This window comes from Eurosta solidaginis, chromosome 1, assembly GCF_040869045.1.
Source record: "Eurosta solidaginis isolate ZX-2024a chromosome 1, ASM4086904v1, whole genome shotgun sequence".
In the NCBI taxonomy this organism is placed as follows: domain Eukaryota; kingdom Metazoa; phylum Arthropoda; class Insecta; order Diptera; family Tephritidae; genus Eurosta; species Eurosta solidaginis.
In genome coordinates, this window is record NC_090319.1 from 158,054,007 (window position 1) to 158,075,556 (window position 21,550).

The following is a 21,550-nucleotide window of genomic DNA, read 5'->3' on the forward strand; positions in this document are numbered from 1 at the left end:
TGACGATATCCGTTCTGGCTGATGGTGTACTTTGAATAGTCCCAGGGCTGTCGTACCTGGCGATATCCGTTCTTGATGATGTACTGTGAATAGTCCCAGGGCTGTCGTACCTGGCGATATTCGTTCTTGATGATGGACTGTGAATAGTCCCAGGGCTGTCGCACCTGGTGATATTCGTTCCTGATGATGTTGAATTTGGAATAGTCCCTGGCGCGGCTCCAGGATTCGGTGTGTGCTGGGTGAGGGTTCTGGTTAGCATGAGGTGGCCTTCTCCACAAGATATGGTGGCTCCCATGCTTCCTAGCGTATCTAGGCCCAGTATGATGTCGTCGATCGCTCCGGGCATGACGTGTAAAACTGTGTGGAGTGACGCTTCCCCGAGGCGTACCTCAGTCCTTATGGCGTCGAAGATGGTAGTGCTAGTCCCGTCTGCCATCGTTATTTTGGTGGCCACTCTCACCATTTCTCCGCTTCCCGAGTTCACCACGCGTTCTGCTAAGCTGCTCGAGACGAAACTTCTTGATGCCCCTGTGTCGATGACTGCCTCGGCTGATTCCGCGCCGAGCTTGGCTACGGCGTAGAGGCGACCATGCTCTTGGTACATTGTTACTGCCGTTTCAGCGCTGGGTTCCTTGGGTATCGTTACTGCCGTTTCGGCGCTAGGTCCCTTGGGCTCACGGCGCCTTCTTCTTCGTGGAGCCCCCTGTCGTTTCCCTGACGTCGGCGGCAGCATTCGATGGTTCGTATGTCGTTGCGGCCACATTCCCAGCAAAAAATTTTCTGTGGGTTTCGGCACCTATTGGTGTCATGTCCTCGTTCGCCGCATCTCCTGCATACGCCGTTGGGGTCGTATCTCTGATTGCTTGGAGGCGTGCGGTTCGTTAGGTTCGGTGGTGGTGGTGGTTGTGTTTCAGGTTTTGATGGTGACACCCGGGTTGTGTCACTGGCGATGTGTCGCGTAACTTCGCGGTGATGTCCGCCTGATGATCTTCGATAGTCCTCGCGTATGTTCTCGTACTCTTCGGCGAGTGTCAGGAGCTCTGCGAGATTAGTGAAGTCCCTCCGACGGATGTAAAGTTGGTAATCGGGGTGGCTGTTACGGAAGATTCGTTCCAGCCGCTGTTTGCTGGTGTACCGTGCGTGTCTCATTAAGCTCTGGATTCCTAGTAAGTAGTCCTTATACCTCTTCTTGTTGTGCTGCCTTCGTTGGCGTATGTCGTCGTCGAGCCGCTCGAAGTACCTGGCTGGTAGGAAGAAACGTAAAAAATCCTTTTTGAAGCTTGTCCACTCTCCCCAGTGCGCATTGTTATTGCGGTACCATTGTAGCGCGGCGCCCCCTAGTAGCTCGGGCATGGTTTTTGGCAGGAGGTCCACGTTTAGCGCGTATACTTCGGTTAACTCCTCTAACCGTTCGATGAACGCTAACGGGTCCCGTCAACCTTCAACTTTACGGACCACTTTCTTACCTGGTCGATGATGGGCGCGAACACCACGGTCGGTGCTTGAGTTACCTGGCATGTATAGTTCATGGCTGGTGCCGTAATTCCCGCTAGTAAGTGCGGTTGCCTGGGTTGAGATGTGACGGTTGATGATGCCGTAATTTCTGATGGTACGTGCTATCGTGTGGGTACTGTACTCCTGGGAGGTGCCTGAGATGTACCGTTGGGTGGTACCGCTATTCCTGATGATAAGTACTGTTGTGTGGGTACTGTACTCCTGGGAGGTGCCTGAGATGTACCGTTGGGTGGTACCCCTATTCCTGATGGTAAGTACTGTTGTGTGGGTACTGTACTCCTGGGAGGAAACGCGAATTGAGTTTGTTCTACTGTTGTAACGGCGACCTTCGGTGTGACTCCTCCGTTCGACGGAGTCGGTGTCTTAACCTCATTTACGTCGCTCATGTGCGTAGTTTCCTTGTAGGTTGCTTGTAGGGATAAAAATTTTTCGTGGATTTCCGCGTCAACATTTGCTTTCGAAGCCAGAGCTGCTATGCGCTTTCGGATCTCCCGGGTGGTGCCTGTGTGCTCAATACCCAATTCCTGTGCGATGGATATCAGCTGCTCCTTTGAAATGTTGTCTAACCACGTGGTATCAATCTGGTCGGCCATTTTACGGTTAGGATTCTAGTCAGGAATGTTCCTTCTGACGTGGTAACGATTTGCAGGGTCCCTGCTCGGGCGCCAATTGTAACGTAGCTTTTTCGTGCCCCGTTGCTTCTTTGATATTTGCTGGGGTATACTCGCCGTGCCCAGGGTTCGTTTACAATAAATTTGTATTAAAGGGTCACCTTGCAAATCGATTTCATATAAAATTCACTTTATTGCTTTAACTCTATATACTACAACTGTAAAAATATAATAAACGAAAGATTTGTGTATATTCTTCACTTCGCTTTATGCTTGCTCCGTGATTGGTGGTGGGCTAACGGTCCTCGCGTCCCGTTAGGATCGTTCCGTTAGGACGCCCTGCTGGGTATGTGTAAATGTATCTCAGTGACGCCGTGCGTCGGCGTGTTTCTCTTACGGTTAGCGACTGCGTATCTCTGCTGCGGCCAATGTCGTATGTTAGTGTTGCGCTGCTGCGACCAGCGTCGTATGTTAACGTATCTCTACTGCGGCCAACGTCGTATGTTAGCGTTGCGCTGCTGCGACCAGTGTCGTATGCTCGTATAATTCTGTTGCGGTGCTCTGTCGCGCCTTACGTCGGCGTCTACTTGTATTGCTGAGGCGATGCTCTGTCGCCGTGTTCCGTTAGACGGGTCCCGTTAGTATGTGGCGTCGGTGCCTTGACGCGCCTTACGTCGGCGTCTCTCTCTTCTGCGGTGCTCTGTCGCGCCTTACGTCGTTGCCGCTCTGTTGCGGCCTCTGCCGGCGTACTTCTACTGACGGAGGTGATCGGGTGACGCCTGTCGCGGTTGCGCGTTACGGTGGCGGGGCCTTTGGTCTTTGGAGGGTGATGCGTAGAGAAGGTCAACCGCAATCACCATTCCACGACTCGCTCCTATGAAGTGGATTCCTATTGCATAGAGTAGGTCAACTGCAATAGGGATATACTTCGCTAGTAGCTCTGGACACGACCACAGCTCCGTGCTGACTTGAAGCGTTTACTTGTATTACTCTGCTGGTGTACCTCTACTGATGGATGTGAGCGGGTGTCACCTGTCGCGGTTGCGCGTTACTGTGGCGGGGCCTTTGGTCTCTGGGGGGTGATGCGTAGAGAAGGTCAACCGCAATCACCATTCCACGGACTCGCTCCTATCAAGTGGATTCCTATTGCATAGAGTAGGTCAACTAAGATAGGGATCTACTTCGCTAGTAGCTCTGGTCACGACCACAGCTCCGTGCTGACTTGTATTGCTGAAGCGTTTATTTGTATTACTCTGCTGCGCCTTGCGTCGGCGTCTATTTGTATTGCTGGTTGTTGGGTGATTCTCTGCCACGCCTTGCGTCGGCGTCTACTCGCGTGTGCTGGGCGATACTCTGTCGCGCCTTGTATTACTCTGCTGGTGTACCTCTACTGACGGGGGTGAGCGGGTGTCACCTGTCGCGGTTGCGTGTTACTGTGGCGGGGCCTTTGGTCTCTGGGGGGTGATGCGTAGAGAAGGTCAACCGCAATCACCATTCCACGACTCGCTCCTATGAAGTGGATTCCTATTGCATAGAGTAGGTCAACTGCGATAGGGATCTACTTCGCTAGTAGCTCTGGTCGCGACCACAGCTCCGTGCTGACTGACTGCTGTGCTGCTGTGTCGCTCCTTTTATTGCCTTGTTTGGCATTGCTGGCTCAAATGGTTGCGTTGGTATGGTTGCGTTGGTATGGTTGCGTTGGTATGGTTGCTGTTCGATGTTGCGAACGCTCGTTGCGTTGCTGAAACTTGTTGGTTGGTCTGTTGCTATAGCCTTTTGTGACTGGCTGTTGAGTTATTGTTGTATCGAATATGATGTATGCTGTATTGGACTTGTTGGTTGGTCTGTTGCTATAGCCTTTTGTGGCCACTTGTTGTGTTAATGTCGTGTCAAATATGTTGTGGGGTCGTTTTGTGTGGGCCAAATTAATGGGGATTTATTTGGTCCTCACAATCGATATTTGGACATTCTTTTATTTCACATGGTAGATTGTTGTATTCTCTCAATCCCTCGTAGGATATATTGTTCTTGTCGAATTCTGATCGAACCATGATTCCAAGGGCTTTGAATTTCGCCCTGCAGAACTTTTTCATATTCTTCTACTTAATATGGTAGATGTCACACCCATTTTACAAAGTTTTTTCTAAAGTTTTATTTTGCGTCAAAAAACCAATCCAATCGCCATTTTTCATCCCTTCTTTTTTATTTCGTATAGAATTATGGCATCTTTAATTTTTCGATATTTTCGATACCGAAAAAGTTGGCGTGGTCATAGTCGGATTTCACCCATTTCTATTACCAAATAAGGCGAGTTCAGATAAGTACGTGAACTAAGTTCAGTAAAGATTGTAATGGTCGCTTGGGCTTGAATATGTCTTTTTGCGTGTACCTACCCCCTTTTGAAATAAAATGTGTCGCATGCGAGAAATTGACTTAAGAACTTTATTGCCGCTCTAGGGCATTTAATTGATTACCTCTAGTAAAAACGACAAATTGTCACCTATTGGCTGAAACGTGAACAATAATCGCTTGGATTTTCCCAAGGTAAATCTGTCCGAAACTTGCAAATGCTGAAATGCGCCAGAATTAGTTAAATATGTCTCGTAGGCTAGGAAAATTGAAAAAAGTAGCAAAATCAAGTCATTTATGTCATTCTGTCGTAGTTTTATTACAATGGTTGAAAAGACGCATTTAAGTGACATTAAACATTTTCTCAAACGAGTTTAGGAAAATGTCAAAAACGGAAGCCAAAAGATAGGAAGTCCGAGGGTATAAAAGAGCCTGAACGGCTACCGTTAGCCTCTCCTTCCTGTTTTTCATCGTACCAGATGGACAGCTCCACTAAAGATATTCAGGTAGTTCGCGCAAACCACATGGGCTTTGTTTTCTCTTAAGAAGGTAAGAAATTTTTATTTAAATCTCCTTAGATAGGAAATAATTATACGGTATTTTTTTCAATAGGCGTGACTACCATATAGGCAGAAATTCCTACCCACACTCATCGCCTCCTTACCAGTTGGAAGTCATTTTCCCATTGCACATAGGTGAGGGTGTGGAAGCTTTTTGGTTACGAACCATTTGTACCCATTGGAGCTGAGGAGCAGCCAGTGTGAGCCTCCACAAATTCCAAAGCGACAAGCGAAGATTAAGAGTCTAGAAGGATCCCGGGGCTTGTTTTTACCACCCCGCCTCATCCAAGCACCATCAGGCGCACATGAAATAGGCAGCACTTTCGTCGCTGTTTTCCACCCAACACACACTTGCAGAACAAATTAGTGTACAGTGTGACAAAAATTAAAATTGTCATAGTGAAAAAAAGGTCAAAAAAAAAAAAAACAAAACAAAAAGAGGGATAAGAAAAATATAATAAGTTTAGCGCAGTGAATTAAATGAAGAAAACTAGAAAAAAATTAAAAATTAGTGTTATACAGAAGATTTTGTAGAAAAAAAGAGATAAAGTTAGTTACAAAAGCCTAATATAAGGTTAGACGAACTTGCAAATAGTTAAAAGTAATTACAAGGAACGATAGAAATAAAGGAAAATTACAAGTAAAAAAAAAGTATATAACACATTTAAACACACGTAAACAAAAAAAAAATAAATAAAAAACTAATAATCAATTGAAAGTTACTTAAAAACGATATGTGAAAATATTTGGTGCATATGTAGGCATACAGTCTTTCCCCACAAAACGAAAACAAAAAAACATAAAATTAGTTAAAAACCAAAAAATTAATAAATAAATTTTGGTTAATAAAAATATTCAAACTAAATTTTGCGGCAACCGAACGGTTTTATAGCCCAAAAACAAAACCACAGCAAGAAATTTGTCAAACAAATATTCCAACTGCATCAACACCGCTGAAAGGCCCGAATATCTTTGTTGCCTTTGTTATTGTTAATTTTTTTTGCTTTGATTTGCAACCAAGACAAATCGGCATATCAGTGGGCATAATTACCTACCTACTGTATAAACGTATGTACATACATCGGTACACCTGTTGTGCGTACTTATGTATGTAAATTCGTAAAAATCGTTTTGTGGCTAAAAAGGGTTTACACAACTATGTATGTAAAGCCGAGATGGGCACATTAAGTTAAAAAAATGTACGTTCAATAGCTTACATTTTTTTCTTTAAGATTTAATTATTTATCATAATTATTTAGTTGGTTTGCGTGAATACAAACAAAACAACCAACTTTATTATGCAAAATGTATAAAAATTAATAAAAACAAGTAAAGAAGGTTAAATTCGGGTGTAACCGAACATTACATACTCAGTTGAGAGCTATGGTGACAACATAAGGGAAAATAACCATGTAGGAAAATGAACTGAGGGAAACCCTGGAATGTGTTTGTATGACATGTCTATCAAATGAAAGGCACTAAAGAGTATTTTATGACGGAGTAGGCCATAGTTCTATAGGTGGACGCCATTTAGGGATATCGCCATAAAGGTAGGCCAGGGGTGACCCTAGAATTTGTTTGTACAATATGGGTATCAACAGAAAGGTGTTAATGAGTATTTTAAAGGGAGTGATCCTTAGTTCCATAGGTGGACGCCGTTTCGAGATATCGCCAAAAAGGTGGACCAGGGGTGACCCTAGAATTTGTTTGTACGATATGGGTATCAAATTAAAGGTATTAATGAGGGTTTTAAAAGGGAGCGGTGGTAGTTGTATAGGTGGTCGCCTTTTCAGAGATATCGCCCTAAAGGTGGACCAGGGGTGACTCTAGAATGCGTTTGTACAATATGGGTATCAAACGAAAGGTGTTAATGAGTATTTTAAAAGGGAGTGGGCCTTAGTTCTATAGGAGGAAGCCGTTTCGAAATATCGCCATAAAGGTGGACCAGGGGTGACTCTAGAATGTGTTTGTACGATATGGGTATAAAATTAAAGCTATTAATGAGGGTTTTAAAAGGGAGTGGTGGTAGGCGTATAGGTGGACGCCTTTTCGAGATATCGGCATAGGTGGACCAGGGTGACCCAGAACATCATCTGTTGGATACCGCTAATTTATTTATATATGTAATACCTGCCAAGATTTCAAGGGTTTTTTATTTCGCACTGCAGAAATTTTTCATTTTCTTCTACTTAATATCGTAGGTGTCACAACCATTTTACAAAGTTTTTTCTAAAGTTATATTTCGCGTCAATAAACCAATCCAATTACCATGTTTCACCCCTTTTTTCGTATTTGGTATAGAATTATGGAATTTTTTTTTCATTTTTCGTAATTTTCGATATCGAAAAAGTGGGCGTGGTCATAGTCGGATTTCGTTCATTTTTTATACCAAGATAAAGTGAGTTCAGATAAGTACGTGAACTAAGTTCAGTAAAGATATGTCGATTTTTGCTCAAGTTATCGTGTTAAGGGCCATGCGGAAGGACAGACGGACGACTGTGTATAAAAACTGGGCGTGGCTTCAACCGATTTCGCCCATATTCACATAAAACAGTTAACGTCATAAAATCTATGCCCCTACCAAATTTCAAAAGGATTGGTAAATTTATATTCGACTTATGGCATTAAAGGTATCCTAGACAAATTAAATGAAAAAGGGCGGAGCCACTCCCATTTTGAAATTTTCTTTTATTTTTGTATTTTGTTGCATCATCACTGGAGTTGGATGTTGACATAATTTACTTATATACTGTAAAGATATTAAATTTTTTGTTAAAATTTTACTTAAAAAAAAATTTTTTTTAAAGTGGGCGTGGTCCTTCTCCGATTTTGCTAATTTTTATTAAGCGTACATATAGCAATAGGAGTAACGTTCCTGCCAAATTTCATCATGATATCTTCAAAGACTGCCAAATTACAGCTTGCAAAAATTTTAAATTACCTTCTTTTAAAAGTGGGCGGTGCCACGCCCATTGTCCAAAATTTTACCAATTTTCTATTCTGCGTCATAAGTTCAACCCACCTACCAAGTTTTATCGCTCTATCTGTCTTTGGTAATGAATTATCGCACTTTTCGGTTTTTCGAAATTTTCGATATCGAAAAAGTGGGCGTGGTTATAGTCCGATATCGTTCATTTTAAATAGCGATCTGAGATGAGTGCTCAGGAACCTACATACCAAATTTCATCAAGATACCTCAAAATTTACTCAAGTTATCGTGTTAACGGACGGACGGACGGATGGACGGACATGGCTCAATCAAATTTTTTTTCGATCCTGATGATTTTGGAAGTCTATATCTATCTCGATTCCTTTATACCTGTACAACCAACCGTTATCCAATCAAACTTAATATACTCTGTGAGCTCTGCTCAACTGAGTATAAAAAAAAAAAGAGACAATCATAATCATCCGGTGAAATCAAAGAGGGCAACAAGGGGAATCGCATACACATACAAACATTATATACCCCTTCTCTGCGGGGGTAGGTTACATAAATTTTTGGCGCCCAACGTGTGTGGCTAGCTAATATAAACTTTTGAGTCAGCTGTTGCAAACTAAGGCTCGCTGAGGCCAGCCATTTCCTTCCCAAATGTTAAGATGCAAACACCAAATCTCTGTTGATTTGATTATGATCTTGTGTAGACTTACACACACATAGGTAGAATCAATAATTAGCTTTTTGTTAGCTGCCGCACACCTTTTGGTTGTGTTAAAGTAAATTTTTATTGAATTATTCATATTAAACTAATATCGCATCACACAAATTGCTGCGCATAAAAGTTGTCCAACTAAATTTCAATACGCATTATACTCAGATGTAACTGAAATATGTGTCTATGTTTCACCCTCTACTGCTATGTGTGTCCACAATTCATCGCAACTGATTCAGCTATATGTTATACCCTATGTCCATCAGAGGGTTGTGTCTCCGATTTCGGTACACCCTGTGCTGTAGCTAGTTATTTCACCACTGCCGCTAGATGGGTCTCCTAAGCATTATCTAAGCGAGGGTAAGCGTTTTTTACGCGCAAACGTAAACGTATACGCGTGTGAAAAAAACACGGCTAATATACATTAGTAATACTGAGATAGTCAGGTTTGGAAAAACATCTTCTCCATACCAGATTATAAAAGTAAGTAATTCTAACTGAGTTTTAGGTTAAATTTTGCGACGTAATATTTTGCATACACATATTTCGATAAAAAGTTCTGGTCCACCGAAATCTGTATTACAAAATTCACCCAAGTCCTTACAATTTCGTCGTTATTATCCCTGTTTAACAAATTTCCAACTTCTGAGAGAAATCCAAATATAAAATTAAAGTAATTTAGTCCGTAAATCTTGTACGTATTTCTTGTTGGAGACGATCGAGAACACTTTTCATAACGCGAGAAATTTCACATTAGCCGATTTTCCGAGCATTTTGCGGCGCCTTCTTACACGGTTTACTATATCAATAACAGATTTTTCACAAAGAGACTTCGCTTTTTCTATTGCTTCTTCACACAGAGAGTGTCTCGAATTTCGGACAGTTCAGTCGGTAATGATTTAAGATCATGATACGCTTCTCTAAAATTCACCACACGATCAATCCTACTTACGATTTCATACCAGAAATGAATGAACTTTATGAAACTAAAATTTAGTATATTTATCAGCAGAACTGTAGCTTCGCTTCTGGTGTCACTTGTGGTGTTAATGTCCTCTGGTAAGTGTTCTACTACATTATCTAGCCCGTCGACGATAACGCTAACCGCTTGTATTCTGGCGCTCCATCGTTTCAGATTCACTTTTGACAGTTTTTGTTCAAGCATTTTTTAATAATTCCCATCGTAACGTGGAACGTGGGAAAAAAGATATATGCTTTCAAGTATTCCACAACCTGTCGCAAGTGTTCCGGATATATGTATGTTTTTTTAGTATAGAATTCTTTTTCAGAAATCAGTTATAATAAAAATACAAATTATCCAGGAAGTTCTGCTTTTCGGAAAATTTGGCACCCCCCTGTGAGTAGCGTCCGGGGCAAGATGCCTCCCCCCCTCACTGCTCCACTGATTCATGGTTCGATTTACCTGAAATTTAGTACAAAGGTAGCCCTTTGCTTAAATTAGTATTTACGTTATTATCTTTGCCGAGAAATGGACTAGGAACCGACTGGGACTTGGACTGAAACTGGAATTGGGAATAAGGGATTGAGAAGAAAAAGAACTAGAAAGAAGTGAGGGACCAAAGTTAGGGCAGAACAGTGATAACGATACTTTTTCCGGAAAGTGGACCAGGGACCAATCTATTCGAACAATTTCTATTCATGGTTCGATTTGCCGGAAATTTGGTATATAGGAAATTTGGTATATAGTTTGCCAAAATTTGTATTTACGTCATTATTTTTGCAGATAAGTGGACTAGGACCGACTTGGACTTGGACGGTAACTGGAACTGGGAATAAAGGATGGAGAAGAAAAAGAACTAGAGAGAAGAGAAGAGGGAAGGATAAAGAGACTGAGAAAGAGATCGAGTTGGATGGAGATAGATAGGAAAAGATGGAGCGGAAAAGAATGAGGGAAAAGACGGAGAAGAAGAGAAAGAGAAAGGCGGAGGGAGGAGTAAATAAAAGGATAAGTGAAAGCGGGAGTTATGCTGATGAGCCGATGTTAAGGCAGAACAACGTCTGTCGGGTGTGCTAGTTTAGCATAAAATGATACTAGCACCTTCTAAAATGGTCCAAATCGATCAACATACTTTTTTTATGAAAGTGGTAGCGAACGCAATTTGCATATTACCACTTATCTTGGCTCATAGCAGGTAAAAAAACTTAAAAAAGGTAATCGGGTTTATGAACTGATTTGGTCATTTCAGGTGGGCATTTTTATTAAAAAAAATTATTGGAGTCAGCAGATTTTCACTGAGAATTTTTTCAAGGCAGAAATACCCCCGGAGAGTTTGGGAAACTACTGCCGAGAGGCAAACATGCCTAGACAAACTTTTTTCTAATTGAAATAATTTTTTCTAACTGAAACAACTTTTTCTGATTTTCCTTGGCCTGGAACTTGAGCTTAGGACCTTTGGCCTCGTGTACCTTAAGAAGCTCTCACGCGACTCATTGCGACTTTTAGGACCACCTTTACATTGCCATCAGCTTCTTATATCAAATACTGAGGTTAGTTCTTTTTCTTACATAAAAATACTGAACTATTAGACAAGTAAAACAAACAATAAAAACAAGAGTTGTCCATAGTGCGGGATATCGGACATTCCATACAATAAAAATGCTTGTATATCATTAATATGATTTGGGATTGATGCTTTCCAAAACTATTACTATAATCCATAAAATCGAGTTGCTTCTATTAATTACATCAATCCGTAGGAACGATACTTATATATATTTTTTTAACTTACAAAGCTATAACTAAATTAAATCATTTAATCATATTTCAGGCACTTATACCCATTTTTTACGCTGGGCACGAGTCTCTGGTCAAACATGTTCCATTATACTTCCTTTTTGATAAAATGGGGTCGTACATCCCAAAATTGGTATAATTGGAACATACCCCCTGAGGGGTGCATTTCTATACTTTGGTATCCAACTCTCTTAAAAAGCAAGGTGCAGACAATCTTTTCTCATATAAGAGGTTATTGTAAAATGCTTCTATTTATTTAAATAATTTTTCAAAAACGGACAAAAACCAAATTTTCGGGTTCAAGCCATTTTTAAAAAAATATATTAATTATAGAGCCATCTTACAATTACCCTTTGTTTCATCTTGTATGTACCTTGTATTTTAAAAGAGATGGAAACGAAATTATTGAAATGCGTTCTAAGCTCAGGGGCATGTTCAAATTATAGCAATTTTGGGGTTTCGACCCTACTTAATCGAAAAGTGGCTATCATACAAATCCAGATGACCAGAAATTCGTGTCAGCGTAAAAACCCCTAAGACGACACTTCTTTTCACATTTTTCGCATAAAGTTTACAGATCAGGGTTATTATGGTCAAAAATATTATCAAATAACTTAATTTACCTATAGCTTTGTAAATTTTTTAAACAAGTTTCGTAATTAATGAAGGCAGTGTATACCAATGAAAGCAAAAAAAAAACTTTTGTTGGAAAGGTTTATTGGTGTATCGCGTGACGGGGTCTGCACTTTGAAAGAATAACGCAATTAAAAAAGTGCCATTTCTTCGATTTTATTAGTTTAGGAATAGGTTTGGTTTGATGGTGAATGAGGATAAAACAAAGTACCTGCTGTCAGCGCATACGCGCCTTGGCAACCACGCTACTGTTGGCAGCCATAATTTCGAAATAGTAAAAGACTTCGTTTATTTGGCAACCAGCATCAACACCAGCAACAACATCTCTACTGAAATCCAGCGAAGAATCAATCTTGCCAATAAATGCTACTTTGGACTAGGTTGGCAATTGAAAAGTAAAGTCCTCTCACGGCGAACGAAAATCATACTCTACAAGTCACTTATCGTACCCGTCCTGCTATATGGGGCAGAAGCATGGACCATGACAACAGCAGATGAAGCGGCTTTGGGAGTGTTCGAGATTCGAAAGATTTATGAACCTCTACGCGTTGGCGATGGCGAGTACCGAAGAAGATTTAATGATGAGCTGTACGAGCTATACGCAGACATCAACATAGTCCAGCGAATTAAAACCAGCGGCTGCGTGGCTAGGCCATGTTATGCGAATGAAAGATGATGCTCCGGGCAAGACAATGTTTCTATCGGAACCCGCCTATGGAAGCAGAGATAGAGGGCGGCCCCCACTCCGTTGGAAGGACCAGGTGGAAAACGATTTAAACTCCCTTGGTGTGACCAATTGGCGCCGGTTGGCGGAGCGAATGAGCGTCTGGCGTGCCTTGTTGGACGGCCACAACCGTTTAGACGGTTAAGCGCCAATTAAGTAAGTAAGTAAGTAGGAATAGGTTTGGGAAGCATTCCCAATCATGTTCAAAAAGAATATCGGAGGTGCAAGCTCGTCACGGTTAAAGTTGCTTCAGGACCACCGTGATAAATGTACAGAAACATAGAACAGAAAGTGTTCTGTACAGGAAAATATTATAAGTATAATACTTACCTGGTGCATCTTTTTGTAAACTAACGCTTTGAATAAAAAGTTCACTTCCGAGGTGATCTTTATCATCGAAAAGCAGTACGATAACAGAAGAAACCAGTTTTTGGTTGTAAAATTTGACTATTCCTTTTCTTTTCAACTGACAGTTAAGAATCCAATTCGGTAAATATGTACTGCAATATACAAAAAAAATACCAAATAGTTGATTCATTATATGATACGCAAAACAAATATATGCAAATAACTGATATTGGTGAAAATTTAAACCAAATTATCTTACTGAAGGGGTAATATCACCTGCACAAGTATAACAATACATTTTTTTAATACTAGACCTTCGATAAATGCATTGATTTTTAGGTAAAATTTTCCTTTAGTGCACCACGTTTTGACAATATACATATATAAGTAAAAGTTAGTAGAGAGATCCTCCTAGATGACAAAACTAAATTTTTTTATCTACCGGAGGATTCTAGTTTTTGCACGAAAAAAAAATTAATTATTTTTGCCTAGAGGAGCTTACGGGAGAGGAAATTTTCATACAATATAAAATTAATACTAATTTCTCCAACAAATGTAATTTAAAAAAAAAATTATATTCACTTTGTTGTGTTTTTGGCCGTCGGTATAAATAATTTTTGAATTTTCTGAGCTCACAGGTCGATTTAAAGAAAAACAATGTATGTTCTGTTTTTTATTTGTTCATTCGATATTTCGACTTTAGTTTGAAGTCATCATCAGACTGCAAAATAGCACGAAATCAATTAAATAACAAAAACAAAAATGTTATGTTTAGTTTTACTGGTCTGTAAATAATTAACTATTATATTAATTTATTTACTTCAAGACCAAGTTTGTTATTTTTTTAAAATGTATATTTTACAAGTTATATTATGTTAAATTATTATACATAGAAAACGAGTAAATTAGAAAAAAACAAAGTTCATAGACTGTATAGCCGACTATTTCAAAACCCATTACGGTTTATCATCCGCGATCCACACATTGAAGGCTTGAATTTTGCGCATCAGGCCATCCATGCACTTTGCAGGTTTCTATTTATTTATAACTTCTTTTCTACTGTTTGTTGTTTTTATTCTTTTACCACCGTCAATTGCGTGCTCCAATCTGGTGCTATTATCTCATTAGACGAGAATTTTTTGTTGCAGCCCATATGATTTTACTTTAAGCTCTCGCTTTCTATTTATAATAATTTAATATAATATAAATTGTAAAATATACATTTTACAAAAATTACAGACTTGGTCTTGAAGACAACAAATTAATATAATAATTAATTATTTACAGACCAGTAAAACCAAACATAACATTAAATACTTACAGTCTACGGAAAAAGCACCCTGGAATTCTAACAAAAGCGAGAGCTTAAAGAAAAACCATATGGGCTGCAACAAAGAATCCTCGTCTAATGAGATAATATCACCTGATTGGCGCACGCAATTGGCGGTGGTAAAAGAATAAAAACAACAAACAGTAGAAAACGAGTTATAAATAGAAACTTGCAAAGTGCATTTATGGCCTGATGCGCTAAACGTCAAACCTTCAATGCGTGGATCGCTGATGATAAACCGTCATTGATTTTTAAATAGTCGGCTATAGGGTCTATGAACTTTGGTTTTTTCTAATTTACTCGTTTTCTGTGCTAATAATTTAATATAATATAACTTGTAAAATATAAATTTTACAAAAATAACAAACTTGGTCTTGAAGACAACAAATTAATATAATAATTAATTATTTACACACCAGTAAAACCAAACATAACATTAAATACTTACAGTCTACGGAAAAAGCACCCTGGAATTCTAACAAAAGCGAGAGCTTAAAGAAAAACCATATGGGCTGCAACAAAGAATCTTCGTCTAATGAGATAATATCACCTGATTGGCGCACGCAATTGGCGGTGGTAAAAGAATAAAAACAACAAACAGTAGAAAACGAGTTATAAATAGAAACTTGCAAAGTGCATTTATGGCCTGATGCGCTAAACGTCAAACCTTCAATGTGTGGATCGCTGATGATAAACCGTCATGGGTTTTGAAATAGTCGGCTATGTGAGGCGTAGCATAAGCTGATTAAGGTTCAGTTGGTCTTATATATGACTATCAATAGAAATTTGACGCGTCCAACCCTTTATTGAATTGTCTGATCAAGGCCCTAGATTGACGAGGAGTGTGACGACTTTTACCTAGGACCTACCTAATTATTTTCTAGCTTAGAGTATTACTATTATTTCATGTAAGTATTGTTTTCAATAAAGCCGTATAACTTAAAAAATTGTTTTAATTATTTTATTTTCAAGTTTTTAGTCTTTATTTAATTGCCTATTATTTCTCATTCTATTTAGTTCATTTAGTGACTCATTATTACAAGGACTCTTTCCTGACAATTTGTTACAATCTAAGTCCTCAATACATAATCCTTCCAAAGACTTTACTCGGCTCTGCGCCACGCATGCTTGTCCCTCCTCCAACTCCAAAATATTTTGATGTCACTTCTACCGGACTGTATGTAATATTTGTTCCAAATATGAGCGAAATGGACCACAAATACGATTTTTGTGAATATCTGGATCCTTGCGCCACTAGCGACGATTTTTTCTCATTATATTCCAAGTTCCAAGCTTGTAGCTTATCGGGAAGTTGCTTAAATTTTAATTACAAAACTCGTTCACAACGGCCGTGCAGCCTGTCAAGTCAACCTAAATAAAACCGTTTAATTATTTACAGACCATTAAAACCAAACATAACATTAAATACTTTCAGTCTACGGAAAAGGCGCCCTGGAATTCTAACAAAATCGAGAGTTTAAAGAAAAACCATATGGATTGCAACAAAAAATCCTCGTCTAATGAGACAATAGCACCTGATTGGATCACGCAATTGACGGTGGTAAAAGAATAAAAACAACAAACAGTAGAAAACGAATTATAAATAGAAACTTTCAAATTGCATTGATGGCCTGATACGCTAAACGTCAAGCCTTCAATGTGTGGATAGCTGATGAAAAACTGTCATGGGTTTTGAAGTAGTCGGCTATATGGTCTATGAACTTTGTTTTGTTCTGATTTACTCGTTTTCTATGTATAATAGTTTAATATAATATAACTTGTAAAATATACATTTTCAAAAATAACAAACTTGGTCTTGAAGACAACAAATTAATATAATCATATATATTCAGCCCTATTCTGCATTTCGACTTTGATTGGAATTTTTTCGATTTGGCAATTTTGGTATTCTGTGTTCCCATCTCTTTCGATCCAACTTCAAATCGTTTGATTTTGTGTATTCTGCATTGCGATCGTAGTTCCGTTTTGCTATGTTGCAAATTTGTTGGCAGAAAAATATTTTCTTTTTATTTTTTATTAATTTATAACAGAATTTTGACAAAAATTTAAGTAAAAGTTGCTAAGAAACGTAAAAATTTTGATGATGACCGTTTTTAATATGTTTCCAGGTCAAAAACAACATGTCGATGTCGAAGTCCTTGGACGTATTTGCCCCGCAAAGTATCTAACACATACTTGAAAGCATCCTTATTAAGTCGAAAGTTTTTTTGAACCTAAATAAGAAAATAAGTCATTAAACTTTACCACTTTTAAGTTCAATTTCTTACAATTCATCACTCATTTCAAATAGATTACATAAATCTCGCAATATTTGCCTGTCCATTCTCGCCTGGCCATTTTCGTATGCGTTGCTTTCCAACTCCACAAATAATGCCGCGGCTATTGATTGCAGTTAGCTATAATTTGTGTCTGTTCGTTGGGTCCAGTTATATGCCAAAGCAAGCTGCCGGAGTAGAGGAAGGTGAATCGAAAACGTAAACAATCCTTGCGGAAAGAATTAATAAATCTGCATAAAGTATTTTAGGCCAGTGCAATGAAATTAGCATCCATAAAATTCAGAAAATGTCAACTATATTCGAGCAGGAATCCGTTTTAACAAAACTTGGTGGCCACGGCAGGGAAGTGGCCAAAAGAACGGCAAAAACACACATATAATTATGAAAGCACTTCACTCAAAAAAATATAACATTGCGGCAATATATTCTATTGCTTTTTTTTGTACAAAATGGCGTGGATAATAAAATATAAACGTTTTTCAGTGTTTTTTACAAATTTTCTTTAATTTATTTTATTCCAATGTTCACACATTCCGTACAAACAGCTGATTTCGAAAAATCATTTGCTCTTCCTCTTCTCGTTACGATTCCGTCGTAATGCAGAATACCCAACATCGATTAAAGTGGAGCGTAGAACGGGAACGTAATCGAAATGCAGAATAGGGGTGATTATTTCTAATTGCTGTTTTTATGTACGGGTCCCTTTTTCGCTCTTATTTGGAACCCAAATCTATAAACAAAACTTTGGTTGTAAAGATGGAGATTCGAGCTATTAGCGTGCTTTCGGCAATTTTGGTCATAGTACTTTTGTTTAGCTATATTTTATTAATATAATTTGATAAAAATTACGCGTTTGAGAGCACACAAAAGAATTCTATTTGTACTATGGCACTATTGTGAATATTTGCACTGCAATACCGGCAGTTGCTATTGTACCCTATATGGCAGCGCAAGCAGTAACTTTTAATTGACTGACAGCAGTTGCTATTATATGCTAGATGCACCGCAAGCTGTAAGTTAATAGAACAGCTGATTTCTGTTGATATTTTATAAGTGACTTTTATATTGGTTGCGCAAGATGCGTACGGGTCAGGCTCGTAATTAATTATTTACAGGCCAGTAAAACCAAACATAACATTAAATACTTTCAGTCTACGGAAAAACACCCTGGAATTCTAACAAAAGCGAGAGCTTAAAGAAAAACCATATGGGCTGCAACAAATAATCCTCGTCTAATGAGATAATAGCACCTGATTGGCGCACGCAATTTACGGTGGTAAAATAATAAAAACAACAAACAGTAGCAAACGAGTTATAAATAGAAACTTGCAAAGTGCATTGATGGCCTGATGCGCTAAACGTCAAGCCTTCAATGTGTGGATCGCTAATGACCGTAATTGATTTTGAAATAGTCGGCTATAGGGTCTATGAACTTTGTTTTTTTCTAATTTACTCGTTTTCTATGCTAATAATTTAATATAATATAACTTGTCAAATATACATTTTACAAAAATAACAAACTTGGTATTGAAGACAACAGATTAATATAATAATAAAAAAGAAAAATTTAAGTTATACGGTTTTATTGAAAACAATACTTACATGAAATAATAATAATACTAAAAGCTAGAAAATAATTAGGTAGGTCCCAGGTAGAAGTCGTCACACTCCTCATCAATTTAGGGCGTTGATGACAATTAAATAAAAGCGTTGGGCGCGTGAAATTTCTAAAAATGTGAGGCGTGGCATAACCTGATTAAGGTTCAGTTGGTCTTATAGAAATTTGACGAGGCCAACGCTTTTATTGAATTGTCTGATCAACGCCCTAGATTGATGAGGAGTGTGACGACTTGTAACTAGGACCTACCTAATTATTTTCTAGATTTTAGTATTATTATTTCATGTAAGTATTGTTTTCAATAAAACCGTATAACTTAAAATTTTTTTTAAATTAATTTATTTTCAAGTTTTTAGTCTTTATTTAATTGCCTATTATTTCTGACAATTTGTTACAATCTAAGTCCTCAATACATAATCCTTCCAAAGACTTTACTCGACTCTGCGCCACGTATGCTTGTCCCTCCTCCAACTCCAAAATATTTTGATGTCACTTCTACCGGACTGTATGTAATATTTGTTGAAAATATGAGCGAACTCGGACCACAAATACGATTTTTGTGAATATCTCGATCCTTGCGCCACCTAGCGTCGATTTTTTTTCATAGGTCGCTTTATATTCTTGTATGTATTATGTGTTCCAAATATGAACGAAATCGGACCACAAATACAATTTTTGTGATTATCTCGATCCTTGCGCCACCTAGCGACGATTTTTTTCATAGCTCGCCTTCTATTCTTGCATGTATTATGTGTTCCAGATATGGACCAAATAGGACCACAAATACGATTTTTGTGAATATCTTGATCTTTGCGCCACCTAGCGGCGATTTTTTTCATAGGTCGCTTTCTATTCTTATATGTATTGTGTTCCAAATATGAGCCAAATCGGATCACAAATACGATTTTTGTGATTATCTCGATCCTTGCGCCACCTAGCGGCGATTTTTTTTTTCATAGGCCGCTTTCTATTCTTACTTGTATTATGTGTTCCAAATACGGACCAAATCGGACCACAAATACGATCCTTGCGCCACCTAGCGACGATTTTTTTCTCATTATTGCATTGTCATCGAGTTCTGAACTATATTCCAAGTTTCAAGCTTGTAGCTTATCGGGAGGTTACTTAAATTTTAATTACAAAATTCGTTCACAACGGCCGTGCAGCCGTGCAGCCTGTCAAGTCAACCTAAATAAACATAACATAAAACATAACAATAAATACTTTCAGTCTACGGAAAAAGCACCCTGGAATTCTAACAAAAGCGAGAGCTTAAAGAAAAACCATATGGATGCCAACAAAAAATCCTCCTCTAATGAGATAATAGCACCTGATTGGCGCATGCAATTTACGGTGGTAAAAGAATAAAAACAACAAACAGTAGAAAACGAGTTATAAATAGAAACTTGCAAAGTGCATTGATGGCCTGATGCGCTAAACGTCAAGCCTTCAATGTGTGGATCGCTGATGATAAACCGTCATGGGTTTTGAAATAGTCGGCTATACGGTCTATGAACTTTGTTTTTTTTTCTAATTTACTCGTTTTCTATGTATAATAATTTAATATAATATAACTTGTAAAATATATATTTTACAAAAATAACAAACTTGGTCTTGAAAACAACAAATTAATATAATAATAAAAAAGAAAAATTTAAGTTATACGGCTTTAATGAAAACAATACTTACATGAAATAATAATAAAACTAAAAGCTAGAAAGTAATTAGGTAGGTCCTAGGTACAAGTCGTCACACTCCTCATCAATCTAGGGCGTTGATCAGACAATTAAATAAAAGCGTTGCGCGCGTGAAATTTCTAAAAAATGTGAGGCGTAGCATAACCTGATTAAGGTTCAGTTGGTCTTATATATGACTATCAATAGAAATTTGACGCGTCCAACGCTTTTATTGAATTGTCTGACCAAGGCGCTAGATTGACGAGGAGTGTGACGACTTTTACCTAGGACCTACCTAATTATTTTCTAGCTTTTAGTATTATTATTATTTTATGTAAGTATTTTTTTAAATAAAACCGTATAACTAAAATTTTTTTTTTTAATTATTTTATTTTCAAGTTTTTAGTCTTTATTTAATTGCCTATTAATTCTCATTCTATTTAGTTCATTTAGAGACTCATTATTACAAGGACTCTTTCTAGACAATTTGTTACAATCTAAGTCCTCAATACATAATCCTTCCAAAGACTTTACTCGACTCTGCGCCACGTATGCTTGTCCCTCCTCCAACTCCAAAATATTTTGATGCCACTTCTACCGGACTGTATGTAATATTTGTTCCAAATATGAGCGAAATCGGACCACAAATACGATTTTTGTGAATATCTTGATCCTTGCGCCACCTAGCGGTGATTTTTCTTTTTCAAAGGTCGCCTTCTATTCTTGTATGTATTATGTGTTCCAAATATGAGCCAAATCGAACCACAAATACGATTTTTCGCTCTTTGCGCCATCTAGCGGCGATTTTTTTTCATAGGTCGCTTTCCATTCTTGTTGTCTTATGTGTTCCAAATATGAGCCAAATCGGACCACATATACGATTTTTGTGAATATCTCGATCTTTGCGCCACCTAGCGGCGATTTTTTTTTCATAGGTCGCTTTCTATTCTTGTTGTCTTATGTGTTCCAAATATGAGCCAAATCGAACCACAAATACGATTTTTGTGAATATATCGATCTTTGCGCCATCTAGCGGCGATTTTTTTCATAGGTCGCTTTCTATTCTTGTTGTCTTATGTGTTCCAAATATGAGCGAAATCGGACCACAAATACGATTTTTGTGAATATCTCGATCCTTGCGCCACCTAGCGGTGATTTTTTTTTCAAAGGTCGCCTTCTATTCTTGTATGTATTATGTGTTCCAAATATGAACCAAATCGGACCACAAATACGATTTTTGTGAATATCTCGATCCTTGCGCCACCTAGCGGTGATTTTTTTTTCATAGGTCGCCTTCTATTCTTGTATGTATTATGTGTTCCAAATATGAGCCAAATCGAACAACAAATACGATTTTTGTAAATATCTCGATCTTTGGGCCATCTAGCGACGATTTTTTTTTATAGGTCGCCTTCTATTCTTGTTTGTATTATGTGTTCGAAATATGAGCCAAATCGAACCACAAATACGATTTTTGTGAA

General features: G+C 38.4%; 1 protein-coding gene across 4 annotated transcripts in view; it reads right to left on the reverse strand.

Annotated features, from left to right (window-relative positions):
- Window positions 1–21,550, reverse strand: part of LOC137236902 (uncharacterized) — an 844,598-nt gene that overhangs the window by 96,337 nt on the left and 726,711 nt on the right. For all 4 annotated transcript variants that reach the window (XM_067759993.1, XM_067759990.1, XM_067759991.1 and 1 more), the window contains one exon: window positions 13,131–13,300. In XM_067759993.1, coding sequence (XP_067616094.1) covers window positions 13,131–13,300 — 170 coding nt within the window. The remainder of the gene's footprint in view (window positions 1–13,130; window positions 13,301–21,550) is intronic.